Source organism: Aythya ferina, assembly GCF_964211825.1.
Source record: "Aythya ferina genome assembly, chromosome: 6".
NCBI classification, from domain to species: domain Eukaryota; kingdom Metazoa; phylum Chordata; class Aves; order Anseriformes; family Anatidae; genus Aythya; species Aythya ferina.
Genome location: NC_140303.1, coordinates 21,520,748 through 21,537,987, shown reverse-complemented (window position 1 = coordinate 21,537,987; position 17,240 = coordinate 21,520,748). Strand labels below are relative to the sequence as shown.

At 36.3% G+C, this 17,240-nt stretch overlaps 1 protein-coding gene across 2 annotated transcripts in view; it reads left to right on the top strand.

Annotated features, from left to right (window-relative positions):
- MYO3B (myosin IIIB) overlaps nt 1-17,240 on the top strand; it is a 250,167-nt gene that overhangs the window by 10,939 nt on the left and 221,988 nt on the right. Inside the window, exons 1-3 of one of the 2 annotated variants that reach the window (XM_084524491.1) lie at nt 7,628-7,764; nt 13,891-14,074; nt 15,618-15,752. In XM_084524491.1, coding sequence (XP_084380617.1) covers nt 7,700-7,764; nt 13,891-14,074; nt 15,618-15,752 — 384 coding nt within the window. In that variant the 5' untranslated portion in view covers nt 7,628-7,699. Of the gene's footprint in view, nt 1-7,627; nt 7,765-13,890; nt 14,075-15,617; nt 15,753-17,240 lie in introns of those variants that run through there. The other variant, XM_084524490.1, reaches the window with a different exon arrangement.

The window sequence follows — 17,240 nt, the reverse complement described above, 5'->3', positions numbered from 1 at the left end:
GACGTTATTCAGATTTCTCTGAGCCTTAACAATGGCCCATCTGAAGAGATGCAGAAAATGGAAGTGTGATGTTTTAATGATGAAAACTTCTGTAAACTTTGGATAGTGCAAATACATAAACCTTATTTGTGTACCTGAAATACGGAGTCATCTTTCTCAGAAAGTTTTAACTTATGTCCTCTACTGTGTTGTACAGGAAAGGGAAATTAATATGAGTGTTTCAGGAAGCATCTTAATCCAACGTTCAAAATTAAGTGGAGGAAAGGTCTTTGTCAGTTCTGTATTGCACAAAAGAGAAAAGGCTATATTCCTACTTATTAAAGTCCCGATGACAAATGGGTATGAATATTTCATCAGCCAGAGGACGTAGTCTTACACTTCCATGAACTTAAGAGACTTAAAGAATCAGAATCATTTTATAATTTGTGACAAAGACTAATTTTGTTGAATAATAAATTCTAAGTCATGAGAATTTTGGAAGAACTTTTTATTTAATTGGAGGAAGAAAAAAATAAAGTTTGAAAGTTATTTTTGGGGCAGGTGATTTTTTAAAGCAGGTTCTGAAACAGGGTTCAGCTTTACAGTTTGAGGTTTTGCATAGTTAAATCTTAGTTGTCTGAATAACTACTTAGTTAAGGAAGAGCAATGTATCCTTATGTCCTCAAATGATTGTATACTCTATGCATGTACATGTATGCATTAAAAAAAATAGGTTTGTTTACCTCAAAATATGTATCTTGTATATTAAACACCACATCCTTTTGAATGTGCATGTTATATGTAACGAGTATCTAGTGTAAGATATGACCATTAAAGTTTAGTCTAAAAGTCTGTGAATTCTTAAATTTATCATTTATTACAGGCAGTGCTGTAGCATGCATATCTTCATCAGTCTTTCTTTAAGCAAGTAAAAATAGAGACCATGAAAAAATTGTCTGGCTGGGGGTTAGCCAACCGTCCAATGACTGCCAGACAAGTCCATAGCAGCAAGGCAGGCTTAGGGTTTGGCCAGGAGACCAAGTCTGTGGGTTAGGGACTGGGTGTTAATGACTGGGGTACGTAGCTGTCATTTAGCTCAAGTAGGGACCAAGGACAATGGGCTCTTGTTAAATGCAGCTCCTGACTGAAGCAGGCACATTGCAGACTTTCACAAAATGATGTAATCCATTGTGCTTCTCACGTATCTTTTGATGTGCTGAGCAGTATTCTGTGCTGGTTCTTACACTCGATATGCAGTTTTGCCTGCGGATCTTGCTCAAGTCTGAGCTTACTTGTCTCTCTGCTGCAGGTCTCTTTTCTTGGTATGTTTTGGATTCCTTTGCTGTGTCAGAGTTCAACCCACTCAAGATAAGATTAATTCTGGCGTGGATGACTTCACCTCCTGACAAAATCTAATTGCCTTGTCAAGGAGTAATTCTGGATTTTGCAGTACTTTCCTTTTGAATAATTATGATAAGATCTTTTATCAGGAACTTATATAACTCCCAAACTTGCATGATTGTATCTTCATCATTTGACAGACATGGATTTTCATTATTTTCTTTGTACACATAGAGAGAATTTTCAATGGCTGTAATTTTTACATGGAGTGCCTCATTCCTTCTGTTTTTGTAACACTGCACTGTATATCCTTTCTACATCTGAATTAGCAGAAAATTGTAAATTAGAAAAAACTGCATCAGAAAAAAACTGCTATCGCCTAGCTGTTTTTCTTTACTTTTCACTGGCATCCTGTAGTTGAAGGTACAGAATGAACCATGGTTTACAGCTCCTCAATTTTCCTCCTCATTTTTGTGTTCCCAGAGCCCAGGAGTTGAGTGAATCATTACTGAAATCACAGTAGGTCTGAGATCCTTTTTCCCTGAAGATAAGACACATGAATTTGCAGTTTTAAAATCAACAGTCTTTGTAAAGCTCTTTTAATGATCTCTTTCAGCAGTGACAAGAGGAAAGAAGTAGTTGTAATTTGTACAATTTTCTACTATTCCCAGTAGTGCCTCTGCTTCCAGACTCATGACAGCAGTGTTTTCCCCCATGTTGTGGACTGAACTAGACAAGGGATCTGTAGCCCTGCCTTGGATCTGCTTTGTTACAACATCCCTCAAAAATAGGATTGTATGCTGAACCAGTAACTCCAGCAACATTTGTTATTAAATACACAATTAAACGAGACAAACACCCTGATTAGTGTGTCTCCTTGAAGTATGGTTGTTAATTTATAAGATAACAAATATAAAAAAATGTAAATGTATACAGAGTCTTGTTTCTGAGATTTAGCAGCTACTGTCATGCTTCGCAAGGGGCTGACAGCTTGTGAAAAGTTCAGTCAGATGTGAGTAATCACCAAAGTAGGTTAAGGGGCAGGTGAAACTGTTCACATCAGCCTCTCCAGAAGGTGGCAAGCAGTAGTTTGATGGAAGGAACAAATTACTCCCTTCTTAGATGAATAAGTAGTGGTTTGTGTTTTAGGGGAGGGGAAAAAGAGGAGTTACCCCAGAGACAGGGATGGATTGTAAAGCAAAAATGATTGCTGAAGTAGGATTCTCTTCTGTGAGGGTATATAAGCTGAAAAAGACCTGTGAAATTATTAGATGTGAGAAACCTGTAAGGCTGATTTAAGTCTAGATGGGTATAGACTTGTGTCTTTTAATATTTGTTCTCTTGTGACTTTGTAAACCTTGGTGAACTGCATTGTCTACTGTGGCTATAGTAAATAAATCCTGTTATTAGCAGCTTATATTGACCTGGTTTGAGTGAGGGATGATATCAATACAGCCGGCTAACTCTGAGGAATTTGTGCCTGTAGGCTCTTGCAATCTGTAGGTGGTAGTGAACTACTCTCAGGCAGCTAGCAGCCCAAAACATTTCTTAGTGGTTGTGAAGGATAATGAAGTTGCAGAGGCAAATGCACAAACCAATAACTCAATGTCTAAAATGAAGAGATATTTCTGTTTCTGAAGAGGAAACCTCTCTGGAATGGTAGTGAGAAACCCAAGGATTGCAAAAAGAGTGTAAGGGTAGAGAATGTTATTCCCAATTTTACAAACTGGGAAATTAGAGATAGGGAAAAGTGGAATAATATTTCTAGGGTACAGACAACATCGTTCTGTCCTGATATGTTAACCTGTTCCTATGCTTTGCCTTCAAAATAATTTTTTCCAGCTTCTGTAATTGCGTCTCATATGGTAGTTGGCTTCACTAATGTAAAGGTTAAGCATAACATTAGGTCAGCATTCCTCTGAGATAACATCCCATTTTTAGAAGGAGTTCAGTTTTCATTAGTGAATTAACTGGTCATATAAATATTTATGACTATCTCAGATGTCCGATAACAATAGGAAATGAATAATTCATTGTAGAAAATTACCTTTGTACAATTGATACAACAAGGATATCAGTCAGATATGGCAATTTCCAAAAAGCAGCACAAAATACTGTTTTTGCTGGAACACCCCCACGGGATTATCTTTTTGATGCAACTGTTGGTGTTCTAGACTATTCAACAAACCTTCTAATGTGTGAATAGTAGTGGTGTGAGGAAAGTGCTTTTACAGAAATGTGTATATAATGTGAGCATATTGACAGTTTGGACAATTTAGGGAATCTCCATGCAGTATATGATTTCAGTTTGATGTTGGGAAGTTTGTGTCTAAGTTTCTCAGGCTACAAGCATGATTTGGATGGGGGTGTATTTGCATTGTCTGATCTACTTTTGCTTCTGTGGATTGTTTGAAATAAACCTTGCGCCTGCCAAAAGCTAATAAAGAAGAAAATTCTGATGAATGAATGGCTTTAAATGTGTTGAATAATCCATGTGACAAGTCAGATATGAAGCCTTAAGCTTAAACTGGGAGGCAGACTTCAGTGGGAGGTTTTGGTTACACAGTGGGGTTGAAGAGGAACTGTCTAAGGATGAAGGCTGAGAGATTAAGGGACAAAGATTATTACCAGCTGTTTTAAAGGAAAATCAACCTTTCTGTTCACAAAAGGGTGCTTGCTACTGAGATCGGGAGGAGTGACTTATAAAAGATCCATGGTGTTTCAGAGTGAATGGTACAAGTTTGAAAGAAGATGTTGAGGACTCCTGAGTATAGTGGGTTAAGGTGAAAGAATTTGCAATATCAGAAAGTGGAGACAGGGAATTTTTATGACAAGGTGTTTATTGTTTTAACTGTGCACTTATGCTCCATGTAATAGCTAAATTAAAGTGGTCTTCAGAAACCCTGTTAAGTCTGCATATTGAAGTGTTCCACGTTGTAAGTATACATACCCTTATTGCAGAGCGCTGCAAGAGGATGTCAGGGCACCAGGAAAGAGCTGCCAGCGTACCTGTGCAGCTAGCGGAGCTGGTCCACAGGTCGCATTTCTGTGACAGGAGCAGACAGTGAAGCCAATATGCACACGCGCTGAGCCTCAAGGGACACTTATAAATGTACCAGTCCATGGGATTGTCTGTCTGCAGTGACCTGGGGACAGGCAATGAGGATTCTGTGTGGATATTCCAGCAGACTATCAAGTGTAATGTTGCTGTAATCTTCAGAGAGATGCTGGCAATGTCTGTGTAGGTGGTACCTTCCAATATATCTCTGAGTCAGGTACTAATTTGTCCAAATAGAGAACCTGAAGCTTGTATAAATATGGCTTGTGTGGTAAGGACATCAGTTACAGTCAAAAGTATCTCATGAGTTCTTCCAACTCATTGAATTGTACTTGAAATGTAAATACTTTATAATGCTATCTAGTAACGGGAGCATCCTACAGTAAGATCCTTACAGCACATTGCTCTGTATCTTTCTTGACTGGATGGTGTCAATTGCTGTTTTGTTTATCGTGCTTTTACTCTCTTTCAGGCTTTGCTCTTTTAGTAGATACTCTTAGATTCAACAGAAGGTGGGAACTGGGGTTGTTTGCAGTGGGTATTCTCATTGTGGAAGACGACCTATTGCTCTGTGATGTAGAACATAATGTCTGTAGGTCATAGTTTTGTTAAAAATGTGATGCAAACATAGTGCTGCATCCTGTGCATATTGAGCATACAGTCTCATTTACTTCTATGGTGAAAGTCTCAACTGACTTCCCAGTTCAGCGCTGCTTGTGGTGACCTAGGGGTATATTATCTATCTTCTGTGTTTGTTGAATGGTGTCACAAAATAGTTTTCAAGTTCTGAAAGTCTACAGTATTGAACACAGAGCTGTACCCTAAACTGAACAATATGTAAAATATAACTGAATAGCTGATACTGAACTGCTAAAGGCTGTTTTTTCCAGGTGATAGTTGTTGTACCCAGTGCATAGTAAACCATCCTTATGAGCAACATTTTATCTTTGTAACTCTCCTAACCTTCTTCAGGAGTGTTTGCAGCAGTCCAGGAGTTGAACTCAGAAAAGAGGCCACTTTGTTTCTTTGTTTTGTGTTGTGTTTAAATTCTGTTCTGAAAGTTCATGGAGTTTATTTTATTTTATTTTATTTTATTTTTTATTACTAAATTGTTCTCTCTTCAAGATCACAGCTTTTGCAGGTGTTAATCTCCGCCAAATCCCCTGAATCAGTAGGGATTGGAATTGATTAGTGCTTCTCAGTGTGTAATACCTGGCAGGAGCAAGCTCTGAGAGTTTTTGCTCATGCTCATGTTGGCATCTGTTGTTTCTCCCAAGGTGCTTGTCCCCTTTCCCTCAATGGATGGCTGAGTACTTTGGTAATGTGCTTTTGTATTAGTGGAGATTAGGCCCATATGTAAATTGTGGTAGATATTCAGGCATCTTCCCTTGTACAATAAAGACAAATCAGGTCTTTCTTACTGGTGACCATGTATCAGAATGTATAATAAAGTGCACCCAGATCTAAATTCCTCTTTGCAATCACAAAGTGCAATTTCTTATCAGGTTAGTATCTGGGAGAATTATGGTGTTGCAGCAGTGTTGTTTGTTATGCAGATCAGAGTATACAAATACAGAAGTCATGGAAATGAGAAGAGATCCATCAGTTATTATGTTACAGTGTGGAAAGCTATTTTCACTTTCCTTTCCAAAGCTAGCTTCCCATCAGAGTTTGCTGACATATGAATTTTTCTGCTTGCCTAAAATATTAACAAATAGTAATGTCTTTCTTTGGGGTTCAGGCCAGCAAAAAAACAAAGTTGTCTTTGTTTCTTGCTGTAGATTAAGGCAATATTAAATATTGTATATAGGTATAACAACTCAGAGCAGCTTGTATGCATATCGCTATCTGTCCTTCTCTTTTATGTATCTGTACCCTAAAATCTTTAACTGATTTTCAAGTTCAATAATTAACTGTGAACAGCAGCAGACACTGACATTGTCCTGCAATTTTTGTAAGACTTTTCTTCTGGAAACATGTTGAACAAATTGCTTGTGGATTTGCTTTGGTCTTTGTTACTGAATTCAACTTAGATGGTTATCGGCCCAGATAGTATAACCCGAATAATACATTTATAATTTATTAAACTTAATTCTTTAAAGGTTCTTTTGATAACTGCTCCATAAAGATAGCTGCTGAAGGAAGTTTAAAATTAATAGATTCTATCTCATATGCCTATTATTATTTTTGAAGCCTGTTAGAGAAGAGAAATTATGCAAATTGGTGTCACGGTAGGCTACTGCACACATGCTGGTAATGCATAACAACTAGCTTACTGATGAAAATACTTCATCTTAAGCAAGAGTCATTGTTAGCACTGAGAACTGCTCTTTGTATCACAGTTAACAGTTTATTATTATTTTTCTTATGGATATAGGAGAGTGTTCTGTAAAATCCTCATTAGAATAAAACTGCTGTAAAAGTGATACTGGAGCACTATGGTGATGAATTATGATTGATTACATTATACAATTAAAGTATATTGTGAAACAGTAGGAATATCCCTTCAAAAAAACTGAGCAGTTCTGTTGCTCACTCTCTGTGAATGACCGAGTGGCTTTAATTCTTCAGCTTCAGCATGTAAAAGACTTGATAAATAGATCAGGCTCAGGATCAATTAGTGTCACACTGATCTTTAGCATTAACGAAGTGAAGCTGCTAGGATTCAACCAGTTTATCTGTACCCTCTGTGACAGCAACTTAAGCTAACACACAGTGTATTGTCTAGTACGGGACATGGGAAGTAGCATGCAGAACACATGGTTCTGCGCAGCACTGGCAGATACAGGTGCTCCCTGGAAGGAACCTTTTTTAATTCTGAAGAACTCCAATATCCTTAGCAGGAGAAAAATCTGATAAAAGCTGGTTTCAGAAAGTAGGTCGCTAATGTAAGTTTGCAGTTGTTTTCTTTCAGTTCTCCTACATCTGTTTTAGATTATTATTTTTTTGGTCATCTGTACACAAAGCATCTCAGGCTTTTGTGGTTAGACTGAAGTGAGAAGGCTGGTTTTGGTCTAAGGGTCATTGTTCTGTTCATTGCCCTTCATCCTTCCATTTTAACGCTAACACATGTGTTTTGTTTGCCCTCTTAAATTGCTGCCAGAGAAGGTGGAGAAAACCTTCTTAGGTATTGATTTTTCACACATGGGGACAGTAGCCGGTAGTCACTTGATTTGCCACCTGCAGTTTATAACTGAATGGGCTCATGGGATTATAAACTTCATTTTAATGCTGAGTTCCTAGCCTGAGGTGAAATTGATATGTTAGCTGTTAGTCATTTGTAACTGCTTAGTATATTTTGTTTGTTGGAATTCTGGTTAGATGGCTAATATAAATAGTATTTTTGCAATAGAAATGCAACTGATCAGAACTTCCTGTTTGAGTTGGTAAATGGCTTTCAGAAATTTGGATCTGATCCTGGATAATAATTCCTGCTTAATATTTTGTGGGTCTTTCTGTTTATTGTTGTATTTATAATGTAATAGTTACTGATTTTATCATGGTAACTGGCTAGGTAGACCTTCTTATTTAACATTTGATGATCGGAGTTGTAGACATGGAACTGATTAATTTAGCAGTCAGACAAATGAAACGTGTTGTAATTCCTCATGAATGATCAGTAGGTTTATTTTCAGGGGTACTGAAACCTTCAGTAGAAGATTTTATATACCAGCAGCATGGTTCCCTTTACCTTACTGGATAAGACAGCTCTTCAAAAATACCTTGTTTATCCTGTGCAGGAGGTGATTTTTTTTTTTTTTTTTTTTTTTTTTGCAGTAATAGGAGTGTTAGCAAAGCATTCGGTCTTTCACCAATTAATACAATTTTTTTCTGTTGGTTATATTATATATATATTTTTAAATACAAAGTACCTTCCAGAAACCCTGGCAGTGTCATTTGCCATTAATAATACATCTTGCTAATTTTCAGAGTTTTCACTTTTGTTCTATCAGTGAAGATGAGATGGAAGAGAATCAAAGCCCCACAAAATTTTCAGAGATACTGGAGATCATTGTTATTAAAAAATTGTAGTGGCTTCAGTTCACCCTCATCTTTAAGACTTTCCTACTCTAGAGAACCTCTATGATATCTTGTTCCATCCTTGATTATGTAGCTGATTGAGGCAGCATTTAATTAAACTTAAAGTGCGCAGCCCCATTCTGTACATGCAGCTCTCTTTAAGGCTGCTGCCACATCGTTTGCATGTTCCTTTCAGCAAGAAAGAGGATTCAGGTCAAGGCAACTGGTATGGCCGTTACAGGCAGTAGCCTATAACGAACATGAAGCCATGGGTCCAGGCTAAGAAAGAAGCATCAGAATGAATTTCTGGGAAGTAGAACATGATTTTTGAGGGAAATGCTGATAGTGTTTACCTGAAGCTTGTAGAAGTTTTCTCAAGAGCATTGTGGTGCTTACTTGGGAGTAGCAAGATGAGGTGACAGATAGTTCTAGAGTAAAGTAAGTGACCCAGCAACAGAATCAGCAACATCTCCTGATCTGGCATGGGCCACCAAGAAAAACTGAAAATGCATACCAAGTAGTTATTACTGTTATTCTATCTGCAGAATTATATTATTATATTTTGCATTATATTTGCAGAAGAGCTGGTCAGGGGCCAAGCTGTACTTTATCCTTGCCTACCTGCACCCTGGATCTGTTCACTTACGAAAATGGCTAATTCAGAGGATGTATTTTTCTCCCCAGAGTAGTTGTCTTTTCTGTTTGATCTATATTATTGATACAGAGATGATCAAGCATTCCTGTAAAAAGATTAATGCTTTACCCATAAACATAATTTGCAGTAAGAATTTACTTTAAAAATTACAGTGCAACAGATAATGATGCAATGATCTGAGTGAAAACATGGCACTGAATTGTCTGGATTAGGCACCTACTTTTTTTCTGATATGCGTTTTCCGGGATCTTCCAGGAGAGTTTTGTTTTAGACTCAAGCATTTGATCCAACAAATTGAATTAAGCTTATAATCTTACACAGGATACAATTAAAAAAGCTGTTAATCTTCTATTTCAAGTATTGCAGAAATGTCAGATTTATTGTACTGACTTAGCAGGCTGGCACATATCTTTACTAGATGGATAGTAAATGCCCATTTACCCACATGATGATGCATTTGGGCTTTTTTTTTTTTTTTTTTTAATGGAATGGAATATCCATCATGGAGAATTTAGGTATGTGTTGTACTACAAGGATCCCTAAGTGGAAGCAGATAACACAGCTGGGCATTAACCAAGTTTTCTCTATTTCTGGACCCATATAACTGAATGAAGAAGTGACATTTAGGTTTTTCTGCCATGATGTCGGTTTGTGTTTGGTGTGCATTTTTTTATGGTTAAACTCAAGAATATGATTTATGTTTCATGCTATGATGGACTGAAAGCATAACAACAAGCTCAGCAAGGACAAGACAAGGAAGCAAGTATTCACAACACTGTCCTCAGAAGTACCTTTGGACACAGTCCGCTCTCTATCCTGGTCCTGTGGCTGATCTTGCAACTCTAAAAGTTTAGGTTATCCAATGCATCCATGAAAAGAATGCAGAAGGAAAGAAAGTAACAAAGATATTCCTTAATATATTTTAGAACTGTTTGTAGTGAAAGAAAATGTATGTGAGTACAGTTCATAAGAGGTTTAAAAAGTTTTAGTTGGAGCATGTGAAAAGGGAGAAGAACATGTTTCCCAGTTACTTCCCCTATGTCTCCATTTTGAACACCCACGGAGTCTGTTTCATGATTTCTGTATTCAACAGAGGCTTGTTCTGTGGACTGAATTTAGTAGGAGTGTTTTCAGGGACCTACCTTTCATCTATAAATAATAGCAGTTGTGTTGCTGATTGTCCTATCTTTTTTCTCCTGTTGGCCTAGTGAAACAACGTGATCAATTGAAGTATGGTCCTTTTTGTTCATACGTTGTATAGCATCAATAACAGCTTTTGAACATACTTCTATCTTTTTCCGTCTGCTTCCGTCACTGACCTTCATTCCCTAGAGAAAAGCGCACAGGACATTCTCCAATGCCCTTTTCTGTGACCACTTGAGAACAGTTACAGGATGGTGTGTTCATAGATTCATTTGTTTGCTTGTTTCAGGATATTGACATCTTCTTTGTTTTAACCTAGCCAGTGAGGAACAGCAGGAGGAGACTAGCAGAGGAAGCTGTTCTGACTATTGATTTTCTTATGCCTTTCAGTGGTTCATTAATTCCCCTAACAATTGCTTCTCAGGTAGCTGGCCTGGTGTGACCATCAGTAGCCAGCAGAATAGGGGCTGTCATGGCTGGCTGAAGCCATAGCTGATTATGTCAACTTTGCCTTCTGAATTCTTCTGTCTGTGGGTTATTCGTCTGTGGGTTATTCGTAAGCAATATTGAGCTCCTTACAAATAGTGAAATACGTCTGAGTACAGCGTTCTCATTCTTCCACCGTTTGTGTAGATGCTATAAGAGTATTAGCTAGCTGTTTCACAAGAGGTGCAGAGGGATTCAACAAACAGAATGCTGAGAAATTAGTAGTGTGCAAGAATTGTTCATATGGAAACAGGATGTTTGATTGTTTCACTAGTATTGACTGGAAGTGCTATTATGTCCCTTCCAGCTATGTCAGAATTCAAAACTGTCTAGTGCTGTATACCACCACTGTATAAGCACCAGGCTGGAGTGAGGCTGTTACTAATTTCAAAACCTCTGTGGATATCTCTTTTTACAGTGAACTAGAAAAAGGGTGCCTGTTGGAAGGCAATAGGCAAATAACTGTTGTATGAAAGTTCAGTAAGGCAGTACTGAAAACAGAACTGTAATTCTGAAGCCATTCTTGGCACTGTTTTCCTTGCTTATGAGTCCCTCTTGTCCCTCTTGATTTCTGTGAAAGATAGCTGTGAAATAATAAATGTTCCAAAAAAAAATTGTTGATTTTATTCCAGAAGTAGTTACATCATATAAAATATCTGTGTAGTTATAATGTGTAGGTTCTTTTTTCTTTTCACAATATAGTTTGAGCTTTGTGAATCAACAGCGAGGATCATAGTAGGACTAGCAAAATACCACGTAATTTTCCAGATGGTTATTTTTGGGACCGTTTAAAGCCATTGAAGAAAACTGTGCTCCACAAGGAGCAAAATAACTTGGGAACTGTTTATAACCTTATTTCTTTTACGTTATCTTTTCTGAGAATCATCTTAGTTGGAAAAGACCTTCAAGATCAAGTCCAACCATCAACCTGACTTACTGAGGCTTATCACTAAACCATGTGCCATGTCCACGCTTTTATTATCAGACAATATGTGTAGTCTGCTTGTCTTACCATTAAGTGGTAATAAGACACAGTTATTGACTCTAATGCCATTCTCACAGGGATATTTTCTTTAAATAGACATAAAAGTTATTTATGATTTTTCCATCAGAAAAAGTTAGTTTGTTGTATGTGGTCTAACTCGGTTTGTTCCAACTGCTGAAGGTTTTCAGAGAGTCCTGGTGTTACAGAGAAACCCATGAAATCTGCTTTCTTGGTGGAGGATGCTTCATTTCATGGACAGCGGAGAGAAACCTTGTCAGTAGCTGAACTATGTTAATAATTTTTGTTTTGCTCTTGTCTATCTTGGTAAGCTCTTACAGGATTTATTTTGAAATTAGTGTGTTATCTCTCCTATTTACCAAAATAAATAAATAAAATAAATCAGTCGTGCTATTTGCCCCTGTTTTATCCAGAGAGCAGCTTGTCTGTACTCCATCAAGTTGCTTTTACTTTTGCTCTGCTTTATTCTACAGTATGCAAACCAGGGTTTGGTGGAGTGCAGTAGGCATCTAGTCATTCCTCAAATAGCTTGTGTGTGTGCAGCCACAAATAGCTTTGTGTAAGATGTTCCCCAGCCAATAGAGTTAATTGCCGAAGTGTAATTTTTCAGCATCTGGTGTGGGCTATTTTGCTTGCCCACTTGGAACAGATTTAACCACTGAGAAGTTTTCTCCATCTGGTGGCAGAAATCATGAAATTCTTGTAATCCGTAGGTCTCTGATAGGCTGAGGCTCTCTCTGGGGAGGCCATTGGTAAGATTTTCACAGCTAGAAGCCACCATAGTATATCGCTCAAAGCCCAGAACAGGTGTGAGGCCTGATGTGAAAGGAGAAAGTTCTTCCTAAAGACATTTCAGCTTTAGCATTTTAGCATTAAGGTCTTCTTGGATGTTTGTTTTACATTGGTACGAAGAGTGCCATGTATCATTTTCTGGACATTCTGAGTGATGGGCTAGTGGTTACAGTGACAGTGAAATACCAGCATTTTGTTTTTATTTATTTATTTATTTTTGTGGGTTGCATCAAAACAGTTTGCAGTCATCTTTTATGTCTTTGCATATGAACGACAGTAGTATTTCTCCCAAAGCATTAAAATGACATGTTCTTATGTGTTTGGTTTTTGTTTGTTTCTCTAACCTGATATGCAACTGTTCCCACATATGTTTGCATTCTTCTTCCCCCCTCCCCAAGCAAACCTTGCTCTTAAGGCTGTCTTAACAGGAACTACATCTCTGTGGCTGTTGTTTTCAGTGCACGTAGTCCAGTCTGTTCACTGATTTTGGTGAATTCTTTCAATTGACCTGCTTCTCTGTTGAGATGCTGACTGTATGTATTCAAAATACAGTTCTTTATTTGCTGCATGATGTATTGGATCCAAGCAGTGAGAAACTGTCCTAATAACTTACATTATTGACCCTCAATGGATTAATGACATTGACCATCAACTTTAGCTTTTATTTCACTCGTCTTTTTTTTTTTTTGTCAAGAAACCAAATGTTTTGTGTCATGTTTTGTGCCTTCTGTATAGTAAATTACTTTAATAAAATGTAAATGCTTTTCCTTGGCATCTAAAGGAATTTTAAAAGTTTAATTCTTCTGGAAAAGGAACAAAGCAGGCAAATGGACACATGCTTCCATTTTTGAATACCGCTATACAGATCTGCACTGCATGTGAATTTGATTGCAGGTTCTTCTTTTCTCTATCATGAACAGAAAGCACATTTATTTCTTTAATCAGATTGAACAGTTGCTGCTTTGCTCTTTTTTAACTTCTCAGTTTCCCTACTCAGGCTCACATTTCTTTCTGACTAAATTTCACATGCCAGATAGTTGTTATTGATGCTGCAAATGTTGTAGAGGTAAATGAGAGAGTAGATTTTTAAAAGTTATTTTAAGCAGGTTTGCAGATATCAGATATTAGAAAGGAAATGGCTCAAACCTTAAAATTCAGGTGTGTGTCTGAAGTCATTTGGAACGAGGTGCTAGTTGATCCATCTCAAAAAATCAAGAGAGAAATGGTCCTCAGTGTTTTCTTTGCATTTCTCTATTTATTGATTTTTATCTTTCTGCCTGGTTTTCATTTGTCATTCCATCTGCATTTCTTCTCAAGTTAGGACAGCATTTTGTTTCTTTATCATAACACTGCTGCTTTAGTACAGAAGTGCTTAGGGCTTTCCACTGTATTTGTGTTTGCTTTTTTTTCCAGGAAGCCATTATATGGATTATTTCAATATAACTCCAATATGATTGGACTAGAATCATTAGCTGATCCCTCAGATACTTGGGAAATTATAGAGACTATTGGGAAAGGCACTTATGGTAAAGTCTATAAGGTTGCCAATAAGAAAGATGGAAGTCTGGCAGCAGTAAAGATACTGGATCCTATTAGTGTAAGTAAAAACATTAACCGTAAGTTCATTGTTAATTTTAAAGAATTTTTAAACAGATGTGAAATGTAGCTCAAATGTGTGAGATACGTGAAAGCATCCTGGAGAGAATGTTTTCACAGAATGCATTGGTGGAAAGAAATGGTTTTGAACCAGCATCTCAAAGGTACAGCTGACAATTTCATCATCTTGCATATTATTTGAAGATGACATTTGCCTAGTTTAATTTATACATCTATATTATTCTTCTGGTACAAATTTTGATACCTGTACTTGGAGCACGCACATGCTAAGAAGGCAGAAAGACATTAATCCCTTTTAGGGGCCTGTTACAGCAGGGGAAATAAAAAATGCTGTTAATCTTAAATGTTCTTACTTTATGTGCTCCCTAAAATAACTACTTTTTCCATTGCAGAAGGACTGTGAACTTTAGGATATTTTATAGTAATCTTCTCTAAGTAGATAACACTGCTAAGCAATTGTTAAGGTAAAAACAGAAGAGCAGCACAGGATGGATTCTTGGAGGTAGCTCTGTACCAGCTTCAGTTGTAGTGGGAGTTAAATGCCTAACCTCCCTTGAGAACCAAAGCCCTAGTTTTCAGTGAAAGATTTAATTGGCAGTGGTACAGGTTGGATTGAGATGGAGTATGTTCATAATAGGCTAATATATTTACTAAGAAAAGTTGAATTTCTGTCATTTGTCAGTTCAGAAATTATCTTGGTTTTCTCCTGTATAAATCTGAGAAAGGTACTAAATAAGCTTATACCCTTTTTAGGAAAAATAATTAAAAAAGAAACATGTAAATGCATGATATATTTTTTTAATACATGCAGTCTCTGCAGAAAGAAATTTACTGCTTAGGTGCTGTTCTGAATTGCAGCTTGTGTGCTGATATTAAACAGTACTTTGTAATTGTCACAGAATTGTTTCATTAACAAATATTTAGTAACATTTCCTTATTTAACAAATTTTGATTTTTCACTCTTCAATGGTTTCTGGTGTATGTCTGTCTTTTCCTCTTAAGAATGTCTTTATTTTTATTGTGTTCCACTTTGAGATTTTGTGAAATTGTTCTCTGTGTGGCCCCATCTATGGTTCTGTTTGGACCACAGAAAAAAGAATGAATCAAAGCTCCATGTTTACATGTAGCCTGCACCTTAAAAAATATGCATGTTTGAAAACAAGTTAAAAACTAATACACATGCAAATGTATTATTTAGACAGCCAAGCATAGTTCAGTTTATTTTTTTTATTTATTTTCTGGTTATGTATATTATGTATTAAAAGAATCCTTGAAGAAGAACCACTTACTTTACACAGATTTCATGTTTTTGTATGTAAAAACAAAAGTGTCATGATTTGATGTGGATTAAATTTACAATTTCATGTGAGTATTTTCAGCTGCATTAAAATAAATAAAAATGCATAAAAATAAATAAAATTTTATTTAAAATTACAAACTGATTAAAAAATGGTTCTTATAATTTTGTTTTGTTTTGAACAGGCTTATAGTGTTTATATGTTTTGTATTTTTTTTCTACTTAGGATGTAGATGAAGAAATTGAAGCAGAATATAATATCCTACAGTTTCTTCCTAATCATCCTAACGTTGTTAGATTTTATGGGATGTTTTACAAAGCAGATCAGTATGTGGGAGGACAGCTCTGGCTAGTACTTGAGGTAAAAACATTTTGATAATATTACATCTTAACTAGCAAATGTTGGTGGGCCTCTGTTCTGTATTGCTAGAAGAGTCACTGACTTTCATGATTCACTGATAGGGGCTATTTATCAAAAAAAGGGTGATAGATGATGTGTCGTAGTCCTCTGTTGGAAATCACACAAACTTTATTTAATAGAAAACGTCCTTGCATTTTATTTCTATTCTAGAAGCTACATTTTTCCTCCAAACCCAACAAATCTTGTTGATAAGAATGGTTCACCTAAAAACAGCTTATTTTTTTCATGTTGGGGAAAATATTGGATAAAACATTTCTCTAATTTTTTGAGAGGTTATGCTCTCAAAGGGAATGCAAAATGTTATGAGGAGTAACATGGAGGATGCTTAACAAACATGCTTCCTATTGCACAAGTGAAGAAAGAAAATGTAATGGAAAAAAATGATATTACAGAACTTTAGAGGTTGGTTGTTCGAGAAACTAGCAACAGAAATGCTTATTATTATCTCTTCTTCGGTTGCAGTCAGTATTCTTGCAATGAAAAGTGGAAACTAACACTTCGTAGTCTTGTTGCCAGTTAAGTGACTGCCAAAGATCGTTGCAAGATGAGCACTTGTAAATGTTTTCTAGGCTTAGTAGATACAGAGCTTTGCATAGACTGATGAGTAGAGCTAGCAGGCCACTCAAAAATTTTACTCAGTTATAACTAGACTGAAGAAAGTTAACATTTGCTTTTTAAGTACAGATCATTTTAGAAATTCTACTGCCTAGTCTTGAATGATAACTGGAAGCAGAATGGAGAAGCTTTACTTCCACTTAACAAATGTAGAATGTCATCAATATATCTACCTTCTATATACTGCAGAATTATGTTGTTTGAATGAACTGTTTGAATCTTTCATATTTAATTTCAGTGACAACTGAAAAAGAATCTTTAGTATTTTTGTTTTGTTATTGTTTTTGTTTTTAACTGTTTATATACTGGCTCTGTGTTGAGTTTGGGCTTGGTTTCCCATGTGTTTTCTTTTTTATCTCTGGAGTAGCATGTTGGACAGATATATCATACATGGTATTCCATATAACAAATTTTGTACAGCAAAATTTCAAAGTTTTCTGTGTAACAAAATTGAATGTAGAATGTGGGAGAGTTAGTTCTCTGTACAGAATTTATCAATTAGTATGTTAATGTCATGCGGTTTTTGTTGCACGTTTTCCAAAATTTAAAAGACAGTTGACATTAAAAAAATATTTGTTTTCCTTATATGGATAAGTTTACCAGACGAGGCAAACCATTTAATCTCTTGGAATTTACATGCAAATTTATGTATGTGTAACAGTGACTTTTTATATTATACATTAACACTTTTTTAATTAAAACGAAATACACATAATATTCACTTTGATTCATCTTTGATGAAATATATTTGTTAAATGTGCAACTTAAAAATTCTCTAATAAAAATGTTGTAGGTTTTTTTTTTTTTCCCCTT